Source organism: Boleophthalmus pectinirostris, unplaced genomic scaffold (assembly GCF_026225935.1).
Source record: "Boleophthalmus pectinirostris isolate CB_2022bp ecotype Guang Dong unplaced genomic scaffold, ASM2622593v1 HiC_scaffold_5, whole genome shotgun sequence".
Lineage (NCBI taxonomy): Eukaryota > Metazoa > Chordata > Actinopteri > Gobiiformes > Gobiidae > Boleophthalmus > Boleophthalmus pectinirostris.
The window spans coordinates 36,016,758-36,042,858 of NW_026571404.1; the positions used below are offsets into that span (position 1 = coordinate 36,016,758).

At 40.1% G+C, this 26,101-nt stretch overlaps 1 protein-coding gene across 1 annotated transcript; it reads right to left on the reverse strand.

The window, feature by feature from the left end:
- sult6b1 (sulfotransferase family, cytosolic, 6b, member 1) lies at positions 1-25,770 on the reverse strand. Its single transcript, XM_020917018.2, has 8 exons — positions 25,690-25,770; positions 16,650-16,986; positions 8,718-8,830; positions 5,909-5,998; positions 5,369-5,495; positions 1,641-1,735; positions 926-1,082; positions 1-519 (listed from the first exon to the last, which is right to left on the reverse strand). The coding sequence occupies exons 2-8, from the start codon at positions 16,984-16,986 to the stop codon at positions 392-394; spliced, it is 1,047 nt and encodes a 348-aa protein (XP_020772677.2). The 5' UTR covers positions 25,690-25,770; the 3' UTR covers positions 1-391.
- Positions 25,771-26,101: the final 331 nt, after the last annotated feature.

A 26,101-nucleotide genomic window follows, 5' to 3' on the forward strand; every position in this document is an offset into this window, starting at 1 on the left:
TCTGTGGGTGTTTTTGAAAAAGCCCTGATGGACGAGTGTAACTGAGATGTTTGTTACTACACGAGTGAACACTCTGCAAGATGTACTAAGAATGTTTTATTTGCAGGCTGAACAAATCAGACAATGAAATAATAATGTCACTCACAAATATAAGATTCAGTACAATATGATATCAGTCCAACATGTGGAGACACTGATCTGGCTTTTAAAAACATAAATGTTTATTGTACACTGGAATCAAAATGAACTGAATTGAATTAAAGGGTCAGGGTGAAAAGTGAGGGGATTAACTGTATAGTTATAGTTATTAAGCCTGAATCATTCTTAATGCTTTTTTTTTTTAAGGCCATTGAAGGTGCAGGTATTATAAAGTTGTCTAGGCTCTTGAGTCCTATTGACAGTACAGCTGGTACTTGAGCAGAGCCCCGATCTTGGTTCCCTCCAGTTTCTGTTTGAAGGCCTCGTCCATCTGCTGACTCTGCTCTGGAGAGAAGTGGTTCTTCCAGTCTCCAATTTCACCTGGGCACAAAAGGAAAAAAAAAATCAATCTACTAAGAGCATATTAGCAGCATATTAGCAGCATATTTGTGCACATGCTCCATTAGTGCTGTTCACATATTTACATGACATGACAATTAGGCTACATTACCCTATTTTAAAGCAATATAAACAATAATGTTAAGAAGTATAATTTGATTTATTGTATATAATTTCACATAATACAAGTCAGTGGAATGTGGTCATTGTACCCATGATGGATGGAACTGAAAGCGCCCCCATGCTCACTTCCTATTTGGAAGGCTGTATATATACAGTCCATGGATAATATAGAGCATAAAGAGGCAAAGTCTAAAAGGCCATGTCTGTCAAAGTCCCAGCACCACTATTATACTACCTAATCAAAGTGTAAGAACAAAGAGCTCACCTTTCCTGAAGAGGACGCTGCCCATTTTTTGGTGGGTTTGGGATGAATTCTTCTTCATGGCGTTGAAGGTGCTCCCCTGTGAGACCTGCTCCACCTGAGCGTCAGTCAGAGAGAAGCCAAAGAACGTGGAGATCTGACGCACTCCTTCACTTAGATCCTACAGAGAACACAAAGGACACACTGTCAACTCATACTTTGCAGCTGATGTCATCAATATTCTGATGCGAATGCGATGAGTCTGATGCTAACTGTAAGCACAGCTCTGTCTCAGGCTTTCTTAGACTTTAATCTGGGCTATATTTTTACACAATCTGACCATAAATAAATGACTTAGTTGAAACTACGAAGGTGAACTGATTTGCTCAGTTAAATAAGACCCTCTCAAATAATTTTACAGTCACAAGATAGTTAGCATTAGCTCATGGTTTTTCAGTTAGTCACTCTCACCTTTTTGTTAGAAATCCCACTTCCAAGCAGGATCATGAACACTCATATTGAGCGTTCATCACAGGTTGAACATATTTATATCCATTTTGTATTTTTTCTTGAGTTTTCAGACAGTCTTAAAACTTCTTTGACTGTGTTTGCTGTGTGTGCATTGTATCTCCATGGTAACTGTGAACAATCCACCAATACACATACATGTAGAACACCCCCAGCGTGATGTCACTGTTCATGATGGACTTGTGTTAGTGCATGTGTCAGTCTAACAGACCTTTTTGAGATCTTCATAGGTTATGAACATGACATTAGGGTCGTCCATCTTCTTCTCCCAGGCCAAAGCGTGGTCAAAGTACGAGCCCCATGGAACTGCAAAACAACACACACATTGGATTTCCATGCTTTTTGAGGACGTTATAGTATAGCAGTATTACATTCATTTCCTGGAGACTGGTCCTCACTTTTATTTGAGCAGCAGCTGAGCAATATAACATATGACTGTTTGAAGCACTGCTTTACAGGCATACAACAAATGGAACAAGTCCAAGACTGGTCCCTGGGGCACTCCTTTGAAGATGTATGAAACTTTATATCAGAACATATTGAATGTATCCAAACCACACTAATGCCTCATGCAACAGTCAATTTACATGAAATAATGTTCTACAGCCTGTGAAAATTTAGGATTTACATGGCCTTTAACTTTTAATTCTCCAAATGTCAGTGGATATAAAGTTGTGGTTTGTGGATACTTAGTTCTGATGAATTTATGGAACTGTTACTACAATATGTGTTTAATGGTGCTGAGCCTGATTTTTACTAACTTAAAGAAGACATATTGTGCTTGTGCCTGCGCTGTACTTATCTATCTATAGATATCTATAACACCCGGGATCATTAGGTTATCATTTGGATGGTTTAATATTGATCTAAAATGACTTGAATAAAAGATACAGGTCTGCTGATTTGACTGAGACAATGGAAATAAACTGTTAAAACCATGCGTTGGAACATTCTCCATGACAACAGATAGGTTTTATGCCACAAAGTGAACATTATAGTGAAAGGAAGAATATTTCCATGGAAACAAGCAGGAGGAGGCCTTCCTTCAGGTCAAAGAATAGTCAGTTTTGAGGAGATGCAAGCTCACTCACAGGAAGAATACATGTTTGTCTTTGTTTTTCAGTGCTATAAACACAGCCATCCAGAAAACATGCCTTTATGTGAGTCACACACTATATTGTTAAGAATATGATAAACAGAACTAGTCTCATTTTTTGCCACAGTCCAAATTTAATCTTCACTTTCCAAACACATTCTTAGCATCCAAATTATTCACCACAATGAGTTTATACAATGCTCAGAGGCTGCATCCACAAAAAGACCACAGATTCATCTACTGTATTCTCAAAGGACTTCCCCAGGGACCTGTCTTGGCCCCCCTCCAATTCTTGAAAAAGCACATGTGTACAGATGACAAACACACACATAAATATCCTTCTTTTTTCTTTTTTTTTTTTTAATTAACAAAATCTAAAACGACACTGAAAAGCCCAAACAACATCCACAGGTCATCTGCTATTGCATATAAACTCCCTTTCAATCTGATTTACAGGCATACTTCATCACGCCTTTCGCCCTGGTCCCTCTGATCCTTCTATTAAGCTAACACTGTAAAAACGCTTCATTTCATTTTACAGGGGCTCTGAAAGTGTGCGTAAGGTGGCTGTGGTTTGTGTTTGAGTTGCGCTGGGGGCCCGGGTTGTCAGACAGGCACATGCATTTACTCTGTGGGAACAATGAAGACTTTACACGCTTGTATTTTTGGCCCCTCTGCGATTTACAAGACTGCCTGCGTGAGGTGATTCTCGACTCACTTCTGGTTGGATTTGAGCAATTACGTATGCCCACAAGTGCGTCTGAAGCGGCCTCTGTACACATGTGGAGAACAGCAGAAAATATCACGAACATCTGTTATTCTGGGTCGTCTCAATCATCTGAGTAACACACAAATCACGAAGGGCTTGTGAAGGACTTAAAGTAACCGGTCCCAGATGAGAACTCTGCTCGGAAATATATTGCTTTGTTTATAGGAAGAATGATTGCCGGTGTTCAAAAGTAAAGCCAAGATTAAGGGCGGCAGTAGCTCAGTTGGTAGAGCGTTTGTCCTCGGATCTGAATGTTGATGGTTCAAATCCCTTCGTCATTGGTTCGGTGTGATTCTAGCTCCCACAGATGAATGATGTTGTTGGTTCTTGGGCACATTTAACCCACCTCGCCCCTTGTGTCTCGCTGGTGTATGAGTGGTTCCTTGTTGTAAAGCGCTTTGAATGCCTTGAAGGTGGAAAAGCTTTATAGAAAAGTGTGACCATTTGATACTCCGCAGCTGAGTCATCAACATTACCTGGGGTTGTGAAACTAACTGGAGGCCCTACATTGTCTGAAGCTCTGTTATTCTGTTATTTTATCTGATCTTTATTCTAACAATCTGACCATAAAGAGCGGGTTTATCTGGAACTACGACAGGTGAGAGGATTTGTGCTGCTAAACAAGTTTCTCATACATAACATTACTGTCACTCTCACCTTCTTGTTGAAAATCTAACTTCTAAACAGAACCATGAGCGCTCGTATTGATGACGTAATTTCAGATGATTTAAAAATGTTTTTGTTTGTGTTTGCTTCTGTGGCCTGTAACTTGTAACTTGAATACTGTAAACAACAGGAACATCCATCTCTCCATATGCTATTTTCTCATCTATATTATAATGTTTCCTCATGAGTCATGTTTTGTTTCATTCACACATGTCCATGACCATGACCAGACATCCCTATTTACCCGGGACAGTCCCAGTTTTGAGTCCTGTGTTCCCTGTTCCAGCAGATTTATACAAAACCCAATGACTTGTCCCAGTTTTACACAAGAAATGTCCCACGTGTCCCTATTTTTGACCAATTTGACACTTGCTGCAGTAAAGAGAGGCATCAATTGTCATTTGTTTTCCTTAATTACACGCTCATTTCACAATTTTATCATTACCAACCACCACAAACCGGGGATGTCCCAGTTTTTTGTTTTGAAAGTAATACTGGAAGAGCTTCAGTGTGTTTTGTTTTCAGTGTGTTTTTAAACTCCATGCACCTTCACTAGAATCATTCAACAATTCCGGGGCTGAAATTATTCAGTCTCTACTGAACTAATGTTAAAAGTAAGCTGTTAACATGAAAACTAACATTACATGACATGACAAGGTGGGACAGAGCATTTTGAGCTTTGGAGATGTAGACAGACTAAAAGGTTTACTCAAACATATATGAGTGTAACAAAACACAACTCAAGGTCTTTTTTTGAGGAGGTAACAACATTATAACATGACTTAAAGCTCACAAGAGTCAATTTTGTGCAATATAGGACCTTAGTTACATTTCACCTTACAATATTAGAACCAAAGTTTATCCATTCAGTAAACATTTCCATTTCTTTCCCTTGCTACTCAACTTTACAACTACAGGTTTTGGCGTTTACTTTCGCATCTCCTCTTACACTGGAAATCAACAAATGCCCCATCCAGCACTCAGTGGATTAATGAAGTTATGTCCTTTTTGAAAGTATAAGAGTAGGTGCTCCAAGAAAGGGAACATATACACATTTTTTTGAAAGTGGCAACCATTTATTGACTTCATTGACAGTCTAAGCCAATCTCACACCCCATTTTTTTGTTATTTTTTATGTGATTATTATTTGTTTTATTTGTTATTAACAATAGTAGAAGTATATTTATTATCATTCTATTATTGTTATATTGTGTGACACTACTTGCATTTCTTCATTGAGTTGGAGTGATTTGTTTTTGTTAGTTAGTTTCGTAAGTTATGTTTTCTCTGCATAAAAATGAAAAAGTGTGTGTACATGTGTTACCTGAATGACATCTCTATATCAGTTTACACATGAATAAAAATAAATGAAATCAAAACATTTTCATTTCATAAGTTGTATTCTTACCCTCTCCAGACATGAACCTTTCGAAGAAGGAGTCCCAGGACTTGACGGAGGGCAGGACCGGGTTGTTGTTAAAGAAATGGTAATAGGAGACGGCAGTGTCTTTGGGGTTTCTGAAAATCACCAGCATCTGTTTAACAAAATAACACAGAACATAAACAGTGAGATGATTGAAACTGTGGAGACTGGAATTCAAAACGTGACAAACTCATTTACCTTATGCTTTCTAAGCATCCTACAACTGAACCTGTTGTGATCATTGACGGTAGATAGAGAATATGAACAGGACATGTCTCATGTGAAAGCTCAGAACCTCCAGAATTCCCTCCCTGAGCTGCAGAGGCTGCAGTAGCACTGACTCATGTGCTGGGCTTTAGGCAGTGAGTACTGTTAGGGTTCAGATAACACCAGCAACTTGGCCATGTGCAATGTATTGTTTTTTTTTTTTATTAAGACTAAATGAGCTCTAAATGTTGGTAATAAAAAGTAAAGCACATTAATGAAGTATCCGTGGCTATACATTTGACTACTTACATACTATACCTTAGTTTTGTTTTGATAGAAGGTCGCAGGGATGTTGTCCGCATTCATGTGGAAGCCCACTAATCTTGGTGAAGGAGCATTTTCTAAATTCTAAAAATAAAGGACAATCAGCATTTCAGTGGCAGGTCCCAATGTGTGTACAGTAGGGAGCTCAACATTTTTCCATAAACTTTCAGAAAAAAATGTATATTGAGAGTTTGAAAGCCCAGGGCTAATCAGCTCTGTGGTCACTCATGACAACAATATGTATCATTTGATTTAAATCAGTCTCTGAAAATGGAAAAATCCTTTAAAAAAAACATATGTTCCCTCTGAGAATAGTGTGAATCATTCAATGCAAGCAATGACTTCTCCATGGAGACAAGCAAGTGGCAGAGCCTCTTCCAGAAAAGTTACATAGAGCACTTTAGTAACACTCAATACTTTAAAAAGATGTATGTTTGTCTTTTCTTGAAGTTTAGCTCATGCAGAACATCAGAACATGAGGCAGCTGTCTGCACAGAGAAGGCTCAGTGTGTCAGGAGAACTCTGAGATCTATTGCTCAACACCTCATCCATCACACACACACACACACACACACACACGCGCACACGCGCACACAAACACACACACACACACACAAACACACACACGCACACACAAACACATACAGACACATGTCTGGTTTCCATGAAGTTTCCTAACCTTAAAGAAGACATATTGCGCTTTTGTCTGATATATTGTTACAGTCTGTATATATATCAATGATTCTCTCATACTTCAGTTAGTGGGACTTCCCTTATGCATTCATAGCATCCTAATTATTCAACCCTATAGACCCTAAGACAAAAGTTAGAGCACAGTGCAGAGGGGTTTGCTATGACAGTAAAGCTACCATAACAACTAGCATGCTAACACACCCTTCCTTATCACACAGTGTGCATATTTTGATTACAATTATGAACTGAAAGTTTTGGTATTGTAGGTAGGGAGTATTATACATCTGTTGATATAAGCCAAGATAACAAGACTGAGCTGGCAGTGAGTGTTCTCAGTACAGCACAGAAATGACATTTCTCAAACACTTAACATAAGGAACTACAGTTCTTCATTTACTTGCATGTCAGGGTGAATGTCAGTTAGTTTGCTTCTGTATTTAAAAGTAAGTTAAAATAATGTGGGGGTTCTGAATATGAATTAATTAAAAATCTAGATTTAGTTTTCATTCAGAAAGCAGCTGAGGACAGCTGGCTAAAATGTAATATCATTCAAATTCAATGTTTTCAGACTTTGTCAACTCTGTAACACCCCCATAGTAACATAAACCTCATGAGCCCAAAGTCTGTGTTTAAGCAGAATGGCCCATTTCAGTTCTCTGTGATTCTTGGCTCCTGGGTTTTCTTTGCTCCATTAAATGAACTATGCCTGTTTAAAATGGTGCTGGACCCACCAGAGTGGAGTATGTGAGCACAGATCAGTCACACCACCCAGCGCCCTCTGCTGACATAACAAAACACACACCCACATACGAAAGTGTGGTGCACCATCATTTATTTATTTAACCTTTACTCAACCAGGAAAATATCTCACTGAGATTGAAACATGGGCAACTTTTTGATGCCCATGTTCCCCATGGATTTTAGTCAAATGTGTCTCGTCCCAGTACAGATATACTGTATTGTATAAACAGTTCTTCAGGTCAGAATAAGCCTGTGGTGTGCTGCGGGCATCTAATTACAAATTTAGTTCTATTTTCCAATTATTAGGAAGTGTGTATTAGCATGCTAGTTGTTGTTAGCTTAACTGTCACAGCAACTCCGCTCTGGTTTATGCGAGTTGTGAAAAGTGCTAAAAGGGACAGTTTGGAATTTTGCACATAGGGCCTCATTTCCTAGTGAGCCAGAGTGTTGGAGACCTGTGGAGACACTTTTTGAAATATTCCATCCAGTCCTTGTAGTTGCAGAGGTCACTGGTGCTAGGCTAGTGCATGTCAATGGCCATAGTTAGCCTGCCACTAAAAACACTTACCCACTGCACAAAACACCCAAAGTGAATCTATTATTACACCAGACTGTCCATGTAAATGTCTGTGACCATAGAATAATGTTTAAAATAAAACAAATCTTGCATCGCATGAATCGTTAAGGGACTATTTTCTCATATATAAGTCCGCCAATGCCAAGCTTTCTATCAGGAAAAACAACTCACTGCTGCTCAAACATAAATCCTTCAAATGCAAGGCTGGTTTTACTTTTAAAATGATTCTATCAACACAGACATTTACATGGACAGTCTGGTGTAATAATAGATTTGCTTCAGGTGTTTTGTGGAGTTTGTAAGACTGTTTTTAGTGGCAGGATAACTATGGCCATTGACATGCACTAGCCTAGCACCAGTGACCTCTGCAAATACAAGGACTGGATGGAATACTTAAAAAAAGTGTCTCTACACGTCTCCAACACTGGCTAATTAGAAAATGAGGTCCTATGTCCAAAATTTCGAACTGTCCCTTTAAAAAAATCGGGTGAATGATTAGGATGCTCAAGAATAACTTTAGACCAAAAAGTTACACAGTCCACCTTTAAGACAAGTGGAGGATATTGAGCTGAGAAAAAGCTTATGATCTGACAGAAAATCAACCTTTTTGAAACTTGTAGGTGTCAGACGAACATGAGCAGTATGGGATTACTTTGCCCTCCATGGTAAAAGTCCTGTCTGGTCAAGAGGGATTTTGTCGTTGTAGTACCAGTGAGTGGCCACTAGTCCAACTCGAGACAGCTCTAAGCAGTAATACCCTCTATGCATCACTAGAGTGTAAACCCGGAGCACCTTGATGCCATCAGGTCCAAAGAACTCGAGAAGCGGATGCCTGCTGGAGTCCTGTTTCACTCCCGACGCCAACTCGATGAGCTGACGCAGCACGCCCGCCACCCAGTTAAAACCTGCACACACAAACACACGCATTTCACTTTTCAGATGGTTTTAGAGGACAGTCATGGCTAAAAGAAAAGAGAAGGCAGCCGTACCACCTTAAGAATGTCTGATCTCATCTGATCTCGTTTGATCTCAGACGCTAAGGGTTGGGAGACAGCTGGGTTTACCTGGTGTATATCGCTGTCGTGTCCTTAGGCAAGACCCTTCACCCGTATTGCCTTGTGTGAATGTGGTGTGTGAGTGTTGGTGGTTGTCGCAGGGGCCTGTCTGTCCCAGGGCAGCTGTGGCTACATATTGTGAGGTTGGGCGACAGTAGCTCAGTTGGTAGAGAGTTTGTTTACTAATTTGAAGGTTGGCAGTTTGAATCCCACTCTCGACATAAACATCATTGGTTGAGCAGTGTGATTCTAACTCCCACAGATGAATGCTGTCGTTGTGCCCTTGGACAAGACACTTAACCTACCTCGCCCCCAGTGTCTGCGTACATTGATGTATGAATGTGTGTGTGAATGGGTGAGTGTTTCCTTGTTGTAAAGCGCTGTATAAAAATGTGACCGTCTAACATTTCTATGTAAAGAGAGATTAAATTGACTTTAAAGGGACAGTCCAGAATTTTGGCCTCATTTCCTAGTGAGCCAGAGTGTTGGAGACGTGTGGAGACACTTTTTAAAATATTCCATCTTGTCCTTGTATTTGCAGAGGTCACTGGTGCTAGGCTAGTGCATGTCAATGGCCATAGTTATTCTGCCATTAAAAACAGTCTTACCCACTCCACACAACACCCGAAGAAAATCTATTATTACACCAGACTGTCCATGTGAATGTTTGTGTTGATAAAATAATTTTAGAAGAAAAACCAGCCTTGCATTTGAAGGATTTATGTGTGAGCAGCAGCAGTAAGTTGTACTTCCTGATAGAAAGCTTGGCATTGGCGGACTGATATATGAGAAAATAGTCCCTCAACATGCAACGATTCATGCAATGCAAGATTAGTTTCATTTTAAACATAATTCTATCAACACAGACATTTACATGGACAGTCTGGTGTAATAATAGATTTGCTTTGGGTGTTTTGTGGAGTGGGTAAGACTGTTTTTAGTGGCAGGATAACTATGGCCATTGACATGCACTAGCCTAGCACCAGCGACCTCTGCAAATACAAGGACTGGATGGAATATTTTAAAAAGTGTCTCCACACGTCTCCAACACTCTGGCTCACTAGGAAATGAGGCCCTATGTCCAAAATTCCAGACTGTCCCTTTAAATATTAAGAAATAGAGCTGGACACAGTTGTTAGTTGTAGTTTTAGGATTAGGCTTGACACTCACTCATAAACGAAGAAAAGATGCAAATTCTACAGATTAAAACGCCATACTATCTGGGAATTGAACCCACATTTTCTGATACAACTGCACAATCCCTACAGAGCAAAAAACTAGAGGGTTACAATTTCATGGTAAAATATTTCAGAGTTGTTTTTAACTCAAAAAGTGTTATTTTAACTATTTGAAAGTTAAATGATTTTGTATTGGGGTTATTTACCAGAGTTGATACAGATGAAGTTAATTCAACATCCCTTAGTGTTAATTTGGCACCTCCCACCCACCACTTTAAACTCCCTTAAGAGTAGACCAGTTTGAACCAGTTTTGTACATAATTTCATCTTAAATTAACTCAAACAAAGAGTAAAAATAAAACAGCTCTGTGTGTTGTTTAACTAAATCAGGATAACCCTACAAAGTGTTACCTGTTGAACTCTAAAAATGTTAATATAACTCTTGATTTCGGGGGTTAAACAGGAACTTTGGACCAGTGTTACTTCCAAAAATGTTAAATTAACTCTAGAACAGATTGGACTCATATAAACTCTGAGAAAATGTTAAAAATTATTCCATGAGAGTCAGTTTTAACACTCCACTTTCTGCTGTGTTTAAGCTCTGATATGATCCAGTATTCATCCTGTCTGTGTGTGTGTGTGTGTGTGTGTGTGTGTGTGTGTGTGTGTGTGTGTGTGTGTGTGTGTGTGTGTGTGTGTGTGTGTGTGTGGCCAACACCAAAACAGAACCGCCAAAGACAACATGTCACATTCCTGCTACGCACCGCCGACCAATCCGCTCTGATCTCCTGAAGCCCCGCCCCTTTAGAGCCTCTAGCCCCGCCCACCCTATGATGACAGGTCACACACAAGTATTGGAGACATGTGTACAGACAACTTTAGAATTGTTCTCTGCTACTGCTACTGTTACTACTACTACAACTCCTGCTACTACTAATACTGCTACTACTCCTACTACCACTACTGCTGCTATTACTACTAGAACTCCTGGTACTTCTACTACTACTCCTACTTCCACTACTGCTACTGCTACTGCAACTGCTACTACTCCTACCCCTACTCCTATTACTGCTACTGCTGCTACTACTACAACTCCTGCAACTGCTACTACTCCTACCCCTACTCCTACTACCACTACTACTATTACTGCTACTGCTGGTACTACTACAACTCCTGCTACTGATACTACTTCTACTCATACTACCACCCCTACTACTTCTACTACTACTACTCCTATTACTACTACTAGTACTACTACTCCTATAACTTCTATTACTACTACAACTCCTGCTACTACTCCTACCCCTACTCCTACTACCACTACTCCTACTGCTACAACTACTACTCCTACTACTACTACTACTACTCCTACTACAACTCCTGTTACTGCTACTACTCCTACTCCTACTACCACTACTACTGCTACTACTATTGCTACTACTACTACTACAACTCCTGCTACTGCGACTGCTCCTACCTCTACTCCCACTTCCACTATTACTACAACTGCTAGTAATACTCCTACAGCTCCTCCTACTACTACAACTCCTGCTACTGCGACTAATCTTACCTCTACTTCTACTTCTACACTACTACTACTACTGTTAGTACTACTACTACTACTGTTAGTACTACACTTCTACTACTACAACTCCACTACTACTCTACAACTACTGCTACTGCGACTACTCTTAACCCTACTCCTACTACCACTGCTACCACTGCTACTACAACTCCTACTTCTACTACAATTCCTGTTACTACTACTACCACTACTACTGCTACTACTATTGCTGCTACTACTACTACTACTACTAGAACTCCTGCTACTGCGCCTGCTCCTACCCCTACTCCTACTTCCACTACTACTACAACAGCTAATAATACTCCTACAACTCCTCCTACTTCTACAACTCCTGCTACTGCGACTACTCTTACCTCTACTTCTACTACCACTTCGACTACTGTTAGTACTATTCCTACAACTCCAACTACTACTCCAACTCCTGCTACTGCGACTACTCTTACCCCTACTCCTACTACCACTGCTACTACTGCTACTACTACTCCTACAACTCCTACTACTACTAGAACTCCTGCTACTGCAACTACTGCTACTGTATTTCCAAACCTCGAGTACCCCCCGTACCCCCTTCACCCCATGCCCCCTTCACCCCGTGCCCCCTTCACCCCGTGCCCCCTTCACCCGTGCCCCCTTCACCCGTGCCCCCTTCACCCCGTGCCCCCTTCACCTCGTGCCCCCTGCCCACATACTGCAGCGTGCCAGTCTAAGCCCTGTACAATCCCACAGGAACAGCACAAGTCCCGCCTTCATTTCTCATTTCCTCTGTGTGTGCTCGGAGTGCGTAAACGCCTTGGCTGTGGTCCCATTATGACTGGTGTTTTGTGTAACCAGTCGTCCCTTTGGTCACGTTTGTGTAGAAGTGGATTAGTTCAGTTTGTGGTAACAGATGATGTTTAATGCAGGTGCGGTTATCAAAAGGTTTTTGTTTGGAAGTTTCTTTGATATTTGAAACACTGCGGAAATGTAAACATGACACAATAGAAGACATGCATGTGTAAATGCTTTGATTTATATTGCTGGTAATTTATGATAGTTTAATATTTGATTATGACCATGATTTAAACTTTTGGTTCCTTCTCCCGCTGTGAGTAATTCTACTGCGTTTTGCTGATAATATGTATAATATAATAAATATAAATATAATAATATAATATATAAATGTAAGTAAATATAATATATGATCATATGTCTACTATTGTAGCCACAGCTGCTCTAGGGCAGACTGACAGAAATGAGGCTGCCAATCTGCACCAGTGGCCTCTGCAACAATCACAAACACAAATACAACACATTCATACTATTCAATGTGGGTGAAGTGTCTTGCCTAAGGACACAATGGCAGTTTTTGTCACTGTCGTCCCACTGTGGCACTTGGTATTCCAGTGGTCTCCTGTCCAAGTACTAACCAGGCCCAGCTCTGCTTTGCCTCTGAGATCTGAGAGATTTGGCACTAACAAACTTCACCTTCAAATGAGCTTTATAAAAGTAAGAATTATTCTGGAATAATATGAGATTTAGCAAATTATTTTATGTGAAAAGTAAGAAAAATGCAACTATAAAAGATCTGAAATATTTAAAAGAATTCTTTTATAACTAAATATAATTTAAATATATTCGAATAAGTGATTCTTTTGCTGCAGAGTGCGATATAAAAGACTTTGGCAGATTGTACAGGATTGATCTTTTATGCAGAGTCATGAAATTGCCTGCCTGACGTGTTACTTTCTCACACTATCACTTTCCGTGCATAATCTGGAGTCATAATCTGAGTACACACATTATACACACGCAACCCCCCCCACACACACGCACACACACACACGCGATCTTAAATAAGTTGTTGTATAATTGTGAATGACTATAGTAAGCGTACTTTTACTGCGTGTGATTAAAGCAGTGGCTGTGACTGCGTGCCAGAGGCTCACCTGCTTTCACCTTTGCCCTGTTACTGACTCACTCTAATAACATTCTAATAGACTGGAGCAGTGCACACTTTGGAATACAATTCTCATAGGACCTGAGTCTGCTGTGATCTTTCTAATAATCAGGAAGTGTGTGTTAACATTCTAGCAAAACTCACTTATAAACTGATTGTGCTGAATAATTAGGATGCTCTAAATATATAAGGTAAGTGAGGAATCATTTTGGACCACTGCAGACTGTTTCAAATTAACTAGTTCTGTTTTTCATATTTTTAAGACTGTAAAAATCAGGTAAATCGGGCCTTTAATAAATGTATCTATCGTCATGGTAACAAGCAGCCATGTCTCAGATCAGATCTGTGGAGAGGTGAACCCGCTCACATATTTTTGTGTGTTTTTCTTTCAGCTAAGTAAATGCAAGATAAATAAATACATGTAATGCCATACAGTGAAATATTTTATGCAGGCAAAGCAATAGCATCTCCATGGAGAGGCAGATGACAGACCCTTCAATCGAAAAGTTACTTAGTGTAGCAACAAACACTTTTTTTTTTGTTTTGTTTTGTTTAAATTGCTATAATAAGGATATAATAACTGCCAAGTGAAATGATTTTAATCCCAAAAAGTAGTAAAACAAAAAGCACATGTGCTACCCATTGTAAAGTACTTTTACTTCATTACTACCTCCTCTGACATCAAAGGACCAGAGTCACTTTCACTAAAGTAAATCATTAACATGTGTACACTTCTTACTCTGTGGGTGAGGATCAGACTGTGAGTACAACAAGCTCCATTTATAACCAAACAATAAGACAACTGATACTGAGATTAATCTCCTCAAACGTGACTGGAAATTATGCTTAAAATAGTCCAATATATGTTACATATTAAAATTTTCTGGTCTATGTTATCATTTTATTAGACTTAGACTTAGACATGAGGGATTATTGATCCACAAGGGAATTGATTTGGGCACAGTAGCTCACACACAATATAATATATTATCTATAAATGGTCATAAAAGTTACAAATAAGTAGCAATAAAAAAATAACAAAAGACTGATGTCAAATAAGGCAGAAATTATACAAATGTATAGTAAGTAAAAACTAATATTGTAATATAAATACACAGTTATATACAATCTGTTCCATAAGAGTGAGTTGCTGTACAGCTGTAGGGAGTATTATGTGTTACATAAGGGTGAGTTGTACAGTTGTAGGGAGTATTATCTGTTCCATAAGAGTGAGTTGTACAGTTGTAGGGAGTATTATCTGTTCCATAAGAGTGAGTTGTACAGTTGTAGGGAGTATTATCTGTATTTGTGTTTTTTGTCATGTATGTTCACTTCAGTTTAGTCACCACAATAATCACTAACTAAGTGACTGGTTATTCAGGTGTTACGGAATGTTTACAAAGATATTTAAATGAGGATATTTAAATGTGCATTGTGTAACTTTTCTGGTGGAGGATCTGTCACCTGCTTGTTTCTATGGATATGTCATTGCTCTGCCTGGAATGTTCCACAGTATGACATTAAACACCACTACTTTACATTTATTCATTTACAGGTGGTTTTACAGCTCAAAAATACCCAGAAAAACAGGTATTCCGACTGTGAGCGGGGTCGCCTCTCCACTGATCTGACCTGTAACTTGGTCTGGTTTGGTCTCCGTGAAGATAGAAAGGTTTAATGCCATACTGTAAAACATTCTAAACAAAGCAATAACATCTCCATGGAGAGAAGCATATGACGGACACTTCACCAGAAAAGTTACACAATGCAGCTTAAAAAATAATAATAAATAAATGGTAAATACTGGAATACAAAATAAATATTAAGTCTGATGCTCGTGAAGTGACACTGGAGGTGGCTGCATGATCCCTTGGAAGTTAAAACCAAACTTAAGCACACATTTAATGCCAAATTGAGGAATAATATATCCACAAGAACAGCATGTCCATGGAAATAAACAACCAAATAAGAGTCAGGTTTGTGGACGTGCAAGCCCACTCACAGTAAGGGCACAGGTTTTCTATAAAAATGTCAGTGTAATAAAAACATCCATAATGGTGAAAAAAAAAATACATACTTTTATTTTAGTCTATTTTTGGGGGCTACATACCGTGGCTTTAATAAATATGAACAAAAATCCAGTAATTTTATGGTATTCCTTTTACTACAATGTAATCTTACTGAAGACATAATTAATAAGAGATAATAATAATTATAATCTCAAATAATAATTGAGATGAGAAACAGTTTCTACAAGATGAGACATGTCACGAGATTCGGCCCAGGAGATTTGATTCATGAGATTTGGCTCACGAGATTTGATTCACGAGATTTGGCTCACGGGATTTGGCTCACGAGATTCGGCTCACCAGATTCGGTTCATGAGATTCCGCTCACGAGATTCGGTTCATGAGATTCCGCTCGCGAGATTCGGCTCACAAGATTCCGCTCATGAGATTCAACTCACGAGAATCGGCTCACGAGATTCAGTCCATGAGATTCGGTTCACAAGATTCAGCTTACGAGATTCAACTCAAGAGATTCGGCTCACGAGAACTAGACAAGATGAGATTTTCATTCAATTTTAATGAATAAAATGTACCATTCATTTCACAGTTTTGGCTTCACAATTTTTTGATGTATTTAATTTGACAGTTTTGGTTTCATTGTAGCAGGAGTTACTCAGCAAAGTGAACCTTCTTTTATCTTAGACAAATCTGGACAAAAATCTGAGTTCTCAGTCTTGTGGCAATTTTGTCTGGCGAGATCTTGCTCCATCCCTAATAACTAATACTGAACATACAGATGCACAAATGTTGTAGAGCTATGGTATTAATTAAGACTTAGTAACAACTTAATTAAGAGGTTTGGAGTTAAAGTTTTCATTAAGAGTACTAGCAGTTACTAAACCTGAATCAATCTTAATTACAAAGTTTGAGTCATAATCAAACACGTGTATTCTCCACTCACCACATTTGGGATATGCCACCAGCATGATGTCCTCTGGCCTGGCTCTGAGACAGTCCAGGGCGTTCAGGTTTTCCTCGGGGCAGATGATGCAGGGGTACAGGACGCCTTTGTAGCGGTACAGCTTCTCCTCGTCCTTCATGGCGTTGCCCTGCTCCATGTGTCGCTTCATCACAGACTTGCTGTCACTCATTTTGGGCGAGTGTGTCTTCTCAAACCGGCTCCTGCTGATTGTGGACAAGTGAGTCCGCTCTGAGGCTTTAAGTAGCAGAGAGCCGAGGTGTGGCAGACTGGAGCGGAGCAGAGGCCCACAGAGGGAGTGTGAGCTGAAGAGTCCCATCTACAATGAGAGAGAGGAGGAGAGAGCGAGAGAAGAGGGAGGGAGAAAGGAGGAGCAGACAGCAGCGCTGAAAGAAGTACTGTTGTTGTGTTGTTACAAAAGTAAAAGTAGCCTAAAGTTATAAGAGCAACAAGTACACACACAAAATGCAGGCTGTGCAAAAGTGTCTAAGTACTCACACTGTAAAAACAATATCTAGGTAAGTGAAAGTGACTTAAATTATGAACATTTGACTTTATTTGAGCAGATTCAGCTTGACAAGTAAAATGATCTGCCATTGGAACAAGTGTGTTTTTCTTAATTCAAGCAGCATTTGATTTTGTTTCTTATTTTAAGTGCAAAAAGTGGCTGTTTTTTATTTTATTTTAAGTGCAGCAAGATGTATTTTTGTATTATAAATATAAAAAGTCTTGTTCTATGTTCTGTGCTCTGTGTGACTTAAAGGACATTGAAAGCAAAATGCATTTTCTGTTCTACTGTCCTTAGTATCATGAGCTCCTTGTTTTCTGTGTCTGATGAGGAGAGACTGGAGTATTTGTTTAAATGTAATGTTTTCAAGCTGGTTCAGTTTGTGTTAAAAGCCTGAGACACTTTATGTTTGATGTGTGATCTGTCTGCTTATTGTTTTGTGTGTCTTATAAGCCCATGCGTGTTGGGCGCCAACTAAATGGTGCATGACACTAAATAAGTAAAATAAACTAAACTAAACTCTTCCATTATTTTACTTGTCAAGTGAAATTTTGTTAAATCATGATGACACTTTCTGAATTCAAGTCATTTGCACTTGACTAGATTTTGTTTTTTTGCAGTGCATGTGTACTACAGAGTGAACCAAAATAATAATTTTGTTCCACCGTATGGAATAAACTTATAAAAATATATTTTATTTCAGAGAGAAGAATGTGCGATCACAACTGCTCATACTCAGTACAAACCAGTGCAGAGGCTGAAGTGCATTCTTGTATTTATTTGACAAGAACATTAATCACCATTACTGTAAATGTTCCAGAAAGAGCCAATACAAAATCCTGGTTTTCATCTGTTTCCCCAGACAGGAAATTTGTCCATTGATGTGATTTTTTGAGTTGGATGTTGTGAACATTCTGAGCAACAACATTGTCCATGAAAATCCAGTTGGTTTAAACATAAAAGGACCTACAGCAGGAGTCTCCAACCTGTAGCTCAGGAGATACCAGTAGCTCTCTACCCCCTTCCAAGCAGCTCGCCTAGGAACTTCTGAATTATACTTATTGTGCTGAATAACTCAAATTTGATGAATTAAATGCCTATTTCCTTTGTAAATGTATAATTTTGATGCCTAATTTTGTGCACTATCCATCCATCCATTTTCTTCCGCTTATCCGCGGCCGAGTCGCGGGGGCAGCAGTCTAAGCAGGGACTCCCAGACTTTCTTCACCCCAGACACGTCCTCCAGCTCCTCTGGGGAGACCCCGAGGTGTTCCCAGGCCAGCCCAGAGACATAGTCCCTCCAGCGTGTCCTGGGTCTTCCCCGGGGCCTCCTTCCGGTGGGACATGCCCGGAACACCTCCCGAGGGAGGCGCCCAGGAGGCATCATAACAGATGCTTGAGCCACCTCAACTGCTCCTCTCGACGTGGTGGAGCAGCGGCTCTACTCCGAGCTCCTCTCGTGTGACTGAGCCCTATCTCTAAGGGAGCGCCCAGCCACCCTGCGGAGAAAACTCATTTTGGCCGCTTGTATCCATGATCTTGTTCTTTCGGTCATTACCCAGAGCTCATGACCATGTGCACTAATAACTGGATAATGGGTTATGTTTTATAGACATCTAACTGTACCTCCTTTTCGGCATACCACGACTCTTACATTTACAACATTTCTGGCAACTGCTAAAATTTGTTAGCCAGGCTGGCACCATATAGTGCCTTTGCTCAATTTCTTTTCTCTCCAGCAACTAGGTCAGGAATCAAAATACAATAGACGGTTTGCAAGAACCCTGGAAGTATGAGTTCAGGCACCAGCCAATCAGCGAAGAGCCATATATTCTGTGTTGGCAACAATTCCTGAGATCGAGGATTTAAAGCCGGAACAAAGAGAATGTTTGGTGAATTTCATCAAGAGGAAAGACGTTATTGTCCTTCTTCCTACACGATTTGGGAAAAGCTTAATATACCAGTCAGCCCTGTTAGCGGCGCATTACATACATCACGACCAAATAACAGTGATTGGTTAAATGATAAAAAGTACCTGCCTACTGTCAAGTGAATGAATCCTAACGCTGCGAGGTCAGATGTCTGATGAATCAGGCTAAAAATGAGTAGCTCTGTGGCATTTTCGTTTGGCAAAAAGTAGCTCACAGGAGGAAAAAGATTGGGGACTCCTGACCTACAGCAGTCGTGAGTCAGTGCTAGTACTGTCTCTGCAGCTCAAGGAGGAAATTCTGGAGGTTCTGAGCTTTCACATGAGTCCGTCCATAAACTGAGAATGAGACAAACGTGTATGTGTCTCTATCTGCAGGTTTAGGCTCTGGCAACACAGCTTCAGTCGTGATTGTGGTTTTTTTTTTTTTAAAACAGTAGGAGCATGGGCTATGTACAGTTCTTTATACAGTACTTTCCTTGAGTTCCTTTTCATAACTGGCACACATGCACACGCCGGAGGTCTGCATATACGGGGGGGTGTGCGGTGGTGGGTGCCCGGCTGCTGTTCTCCAGATGGGCACTCGCTGGCACGGGGCCGCTCTGATATGGGCTTTACCGGGTTCATTACGAGAGCCTCTGTTTAAATCGTAGATCCTTAGGTAGTGTTGGGACGAACCACAACCACAGAGAGTCAGAGCGAGCGTGGAAACAGGAGGGAAGAGGTCCCAGAAAGGAGGAGAGAGAAAGAAAGAGAAAGAGAGAAAGAGAGGGAGAGGAGGGACAGAAGAAATGAGAAAGATGATGAGAGGAGTGAGAGCGAGGAAGAGGAGGGAGATGGAGGGAGGCAGGAGTGAAAAAGGAGGACAGGAGGAAGAGAGAAAGACAGAGAGAGTCGGAGGAAGAGATGAAGAGAGTGGGAAAAAAATAGAGAAGACCCATAAAGGGAGAGGGGGATGTGAAACTACAGAAGGAGAAGAAAAAGTGCACGTTCATGTGTTTCTTTACTATTGTGACAGCTATAATTTTGCAAAGAATTCCAAATTATATTCAAAAAAAGACCTGGAGTTGTGTTATGTTTCGTTCACATGTTTGAGTAACTCTTTATTATTAGTCGGTCTACATCTCCAAAGCTTAAAATGCTCTGTTCCACTTCGTGATGTCATGTAGTAGTAGTTTTTATGTTGACAGCTCATTTTACCTTTAGTAAAAATTGGCAATTCCACAGCTGAAATGATCGAAATGATTCTAGTGAAGGTGTATGGAGTTTAAAAACACACTGGAGCCCTTCTTATTTTGCACGTATAACATAACAATAAAAAAACACACTAGATTAAAAAAAAAGTAGTTACTGGAAGAGGCAAAAAACCCAAAAGGACCTTATAAATACATGCATCTTGAATTTCGGACTTCTGGTCATTGCGCAGTGCATACTGGGAAGGATCCTCCGAAAAAGTGAGCATCAAACCACCATGTTTGATGGGATGCGTCTATTCACAATCTTTTCAAGTCTTTTGAACCATATCGCTTTTGTTTCTGGTTCTGATATTGTCATTTTTTAGTTTTGGGATTCGGACATCGTAATCGTGTAGTTGTTGGATCCTAACAGCAGAAAACGGCTCAAGAAACGGGCTTCGAAACTTTACGAACTCCATAACTGCAAAAAGGAATCAGATGTGTGTAACTGCAAACCTCCTTTCAAACTGTTTCCCTTCCCAACAGAATTTAAAAATAGTTAACGGCGAAGGCGATGGGCAGGATTGACACTCTAGCCTGATTCATCAGCCGGTTTCACTTCGTAGAAAAACCGTCTGACCTCACAGTGTTAGAATTCGCTCGACGGTGGGTGGGTACTTTTTTTCATTTAACCAATTGCTGCTATATGTAATGCAGCGCTAACGGGACTAACTGGTATAATAAGACTTTTCCCAAATCCCGTAGGAAGAAGGTCAATAACGTCTTTCCCCTTGATAAAATTCACCAAACATTCTCTTTGTTCCGGCTTTAAATCCTCGATCTCGGGAATCGTTGCCAACACAGAATGTATGGCTCTTCTCTGATTGGCTGGTGCCTGAACTTGCACTTAAGGGGTTTTGGCAAACCGTCTAGTGTATTCTGATTCTTGATCTAGTCGCTGGAGAGAAATGAAATTGAGAGGAGGCAGTAGGTGGCACCAGCCTGGCTATTGATACACAGAAAGGACGAAAAAATTATCTCTGTGCATTAAAAAAAAGAAAGAAAAAAAACATTTAAACACCTTGGATTAAATTCATTTGACTCAAACATGGATTAAAACACAATGAAAGATCCACAAATGAATGACTATCAAACATTTCCTCAAACTCTTTTTAAACAATGCCTCTGACACGCCGTCACTAACCACAAGTGAAAACTGGCTCCACAGTTTACAGTTTTGTTTTCTGTATCGAAAGTAAAACTGAGCTCTTGATGTGACACATTTTGGAACATGAAAATTATTGACAAGTATGTATGACAAGTATTGTATCTATGAATCTCTGAGTTACCACATGACATCACAAGGTGGAACAGTGTTTTCTGTTTGAGAGAAGAATCAGGCTAAATACTGTATGCAGGGTTTGGGTGTTAAAAAATGAAATAAAACACAACTCCAGCAGGTGTGTTTGTGACGAGGGAACGACATTATAACACAGATGAGACAATAGCGTGATACGGGCGCTTTCATAAAACAAACTCTTACAGTATAGAGTATATTCTAACAGAGATGAGTCATGGTGGTTCAACAGGTTCAACTTGACTATAATGAATGAAAGCCAGGCATGTGTGGTGTGGTTTTCTATGGATTATGTTTACATAAGGAAAGTGTGCTGTTTTGTAACGAGCCAAATGAAAACTCTTTTTTGTTGTATTTGTTCATAAATGCATGGCAAAGCTGGCAGGTGAATGCACAGTCATCCCTGTCAGGGATGACTGTGCACAGCTCCCAGGTGAGCACTGTCATCCCCGGGAGACATGACTGTGCATCATCCACAGCATCATCCTCCACTCACCTGACCTGACCTTAAACCAACAGACAACGAGCAAAGACAAAACACCAAACTTTATGTAAGATTTTGGTTTTAAATGAACATGACCTATCTGTCCCAAGATACCAGGTCATACTAGTACTACTACTACTACTACTACTACTACTTCTAGTACTATTACTACTAATACTACTAATACTACTAAAAGTACTACTGTCAGGGATGACTGTGCACAGCTCCCAGGTGAGCACTGTCATCCCCGGGAGACATGACTGTGCGTCATCCACAGCATCATTCTCCACTCACCTTAAAACTTAAACTACTACTTCTACTACTACTGCTACTACTCTTACTACTACTACTACTACTACTGCTGATACTACTACAACTACAACTGCTACTGCTACTACTCTTACTACTACTACTACTACTATAACTACTGCTGCTACTACTACTACTACTACTACTACTACTACTACTACTACTACTACTACTACTACTACTACTACTAATAATAATAATATTACTTCTGCTACTACTTCTACTACTGCTACTACTACTACTACTACTACTACTACTACTACTACTACTACTACTACTACTACTGCTACTGCTACTGCTACTAATACTACTACTGCTACTGCTACTGCTACTACTACTACTACTGCTACTACTACTACTACTACTACTACTACTACTACTACTACTACTTCTAGTACTATTACTTCTAGTACTATTACTTCTACTAACATTTCGACTCTATAACTGCTACTGTCAGACCTGGTTCATCATTTTGGTCTTAAAATATTTGTATTAACATGTCGATTTGAGCTCCTAGTGCTACTGCACATGCGCACGACCCCCAAGTGCTGTTCCAGTTTAAATGCCGTAGATTTGAGCTCCAGAGGCAGAGGCAGAAGTGGAAGAACAAGTAACATTTTACAAGTGTATTGGTTTTATTGTATGTTAAGACCAGTTAAGCACATAAGCACTGACGTGTGCTGTTAGATTTGCGACAGAAGACCTACGTTAGATGACTGAATAGTTTAGATTTAATATTTGATTTTATTGTTATCATTTTCATTACATCGTATTTTATTTTGTTTCCATGTGTAGAAAATGTTGTAACTTTGTTTAGAAAGATGCTGTATAAAAATATCACTATATTATAATAGGAAAGTCACACTGTAGCCTATGATATTAGCTTTAAATATTAAATATTGATATTAATATATATTTTACAGTATTTAATATAAAGATTTCAGTGTCTTAATGCCTGTCGAAATGAGCTACCTCTACCCAAATTCATATAAATGAGTGAATAATGGTGATTCTACAGTGGAAGCAATGAAGTCGAGCCTGTCGATATGTGCTCCCTTTAGTCGAAGCCTATTTCATAGCTGCGCATATTCATATAAATGTGCTGAAATTTGACATGACTAAGGTATAAAGTCTGATCACTGCGTGCAAACAGCATCAAAGCCGCTGTCTCTAATCTGAAGAAATATGTTGTAAAACTGGGGAGGTCAAGGTTCGGGTTTGGTTTTATTGGATCTATATACAACTCTAAACGGACAAAAATACGGTCGCTTATTTCTACGTGGCAACGCGAATCGATAGACGTCACTGTCGATTTAGAAGCTCATTTCGTGAGAGCTCATTTTTTTACGGGGCAGCCCAGTCTGACAGAACACCGGATCAGAATATTCCTGGGGTTTTTATTTTGCTATTTTCTCTCTAGATCAAGATATAAACATTAATAACCGATCGGGTGTCCTCTTTCCTCAGGGTCACTTCTGATGGCGTTAGTAACAGGTTTGATTGCCTGGACCTGCTCCCTGCTAAACCAGCGGAACAGGAAGGGATGTTATCTTCAACAGCCTCGCTCTGGCTTGGCTCTTTAGTTGCGATGATACTCGTGGAATTCCAAATATGGAACCTATAACTGCCGGCCTCTGTGAGCTTCATTTGACTGAAGCAGAACACTAGATCAGATTAAGATGACTGTACTATACTTTACTTTATTTTAGTGCACAGGAGCAGGAGAGAGGCCCCTGCACATGTGGCAATCAAGATCAAAACTCCCCAAAACCAAAAACCACACTGAGACCAGATGGGTGAGAGACATTTACTCAAACTCGAGCCTGTATGTCTCGCTCTCCATCCCTGACCATATGTGCTCAGTCCTCCTCGTCTCTTTGTATAGATTTCAGATTCTGGGCCCCTCTGATAGAATGGGGCCCTTCTATGTCACTTAGTAAACTATATAGAGGACAAAATACCCTTTTAGAGCTGTTTGAGTGACCGTATACCTCATGGACTTTTCACCCAACTGTCTCGTACATGACAGAAGTCGAGTAGGGCCAAAGGTTTGAAATGAAGGTCTGCATGGTTCAGTGCGTCGCACTGTTGTGTATTCTCATAGGGTAAATTAGAGGGCGCACCAGTTCAATTCAGTGTTGTAGAACTTTTTCAGAACTGTAAATTATAACAGAAGTTTGTGAAAAGGCTTGTCTCAGGTTCAGGTGATTTTATTAGTACCTGTAGGTAGACTGGTTTTGCAGTTTTAAAACAATCTGAAGTTCTTTCAAAAACACTTCACAGTTACAGAGACAACGGACACACAGCCTTCGCGACTGAGGAGGGGAAAAGGTAATATGGTTTTGTTGGACAGTTGGGACTTGGAACCTTGGGCCTGAAAAGAGCAGGTGGACCTCCCATGAGAGAGGGGATAAGTCAGAGCTGCTGATGAGCTCTACACAGGAGCTGCCTCAGATGGATTCAGAGTCAGATTTCCGAACTAGACAACAAGAGAAAAGCTAAGCCAGTGGTGTCTAACAGCACCAGTTGCATAGTGTAGACGGCACACCAATGCCTATATTTTCTTAGGTGCCTCAAAAAGGCCGGTCTGGGCCTCTGTCCTGACGGCCTTTTACAGGTGTGCAGTGGAGAGCATCCTCACACCCAACATGACTGTGTGATTCAGCAGCAGCACCATGGCGTGGAGGAAAAGTCTGCAGAAGGTAGACAGAGCTGATGAGCGCATTTGCATTGCCCTGCATTCAAGACATTTACATCAGCAGGTGCAGCACAAAAGCCCACAGCATCATGGAGGACTCCACCCATCCAGAACATGGACTTTTTACAGCTCTCCCATCAGGCAGAAGACCATCTACAGGCCAGGACCACCAGACTTCGGAACAGCTTTTATCCTGATGCCATCAAGCAGATTAATTCTGTCAGAAAGCCCGTACACTAATGCACCTTATGAGACAGCAGTGACTTGGAACCTACATTAGAAAATGGGGGTGGATGAGGGCTGTTTTTAAAGACTGTATTTGACATACAATATTTTAAACTATTTATTCTTATTATTCGTATGATGTATTTGAGTTCAGTGTTTCATTTCTGTGTATTTTTATACTGAAATGACAAATAAATTCTGATTCTGATTCTGAACTTGAATGGATAAAATGCTTGCCTGGACGAATCCAGACTCATCGCTGTACCAGATATGGAGCTGTATAACAAATACAGAGGAATATCCTTCTGGATTTCCAGGCAAATAAAATGCATCATTTACCTCATTTGTGTTGTTGCAGTCCTCTATCTTGCCACCAGAGGTCAGCAAACTGCCAAATCCATATCCAGTCTGACAGCTACATCTTCAACAAATGGCAGATAATTGAGTTTTTGTTTAAATAAGTAATATGTTTGCAGAAGTTCTCTGGCAAATACAGGAGACTACAGACTTTTCACTCACACATGCTGCTGATAAGATAGAACCACAACTGCCCTGAGGCTAACTGTCACAGACAAGGCAGCTGATCTTTGTTATCAGCCTGTCCCATCACCACAATCACTAGGTGGAGTTTCTTGCCTATGGACACAACAACAGTGTTCTGGAATGACTCTGAGAGGGGGACAACATCACATTTGTCAATAATGAAAATAACAAGTTTAGCATCTTCTATTTCCACTTATAAATGTTGTTA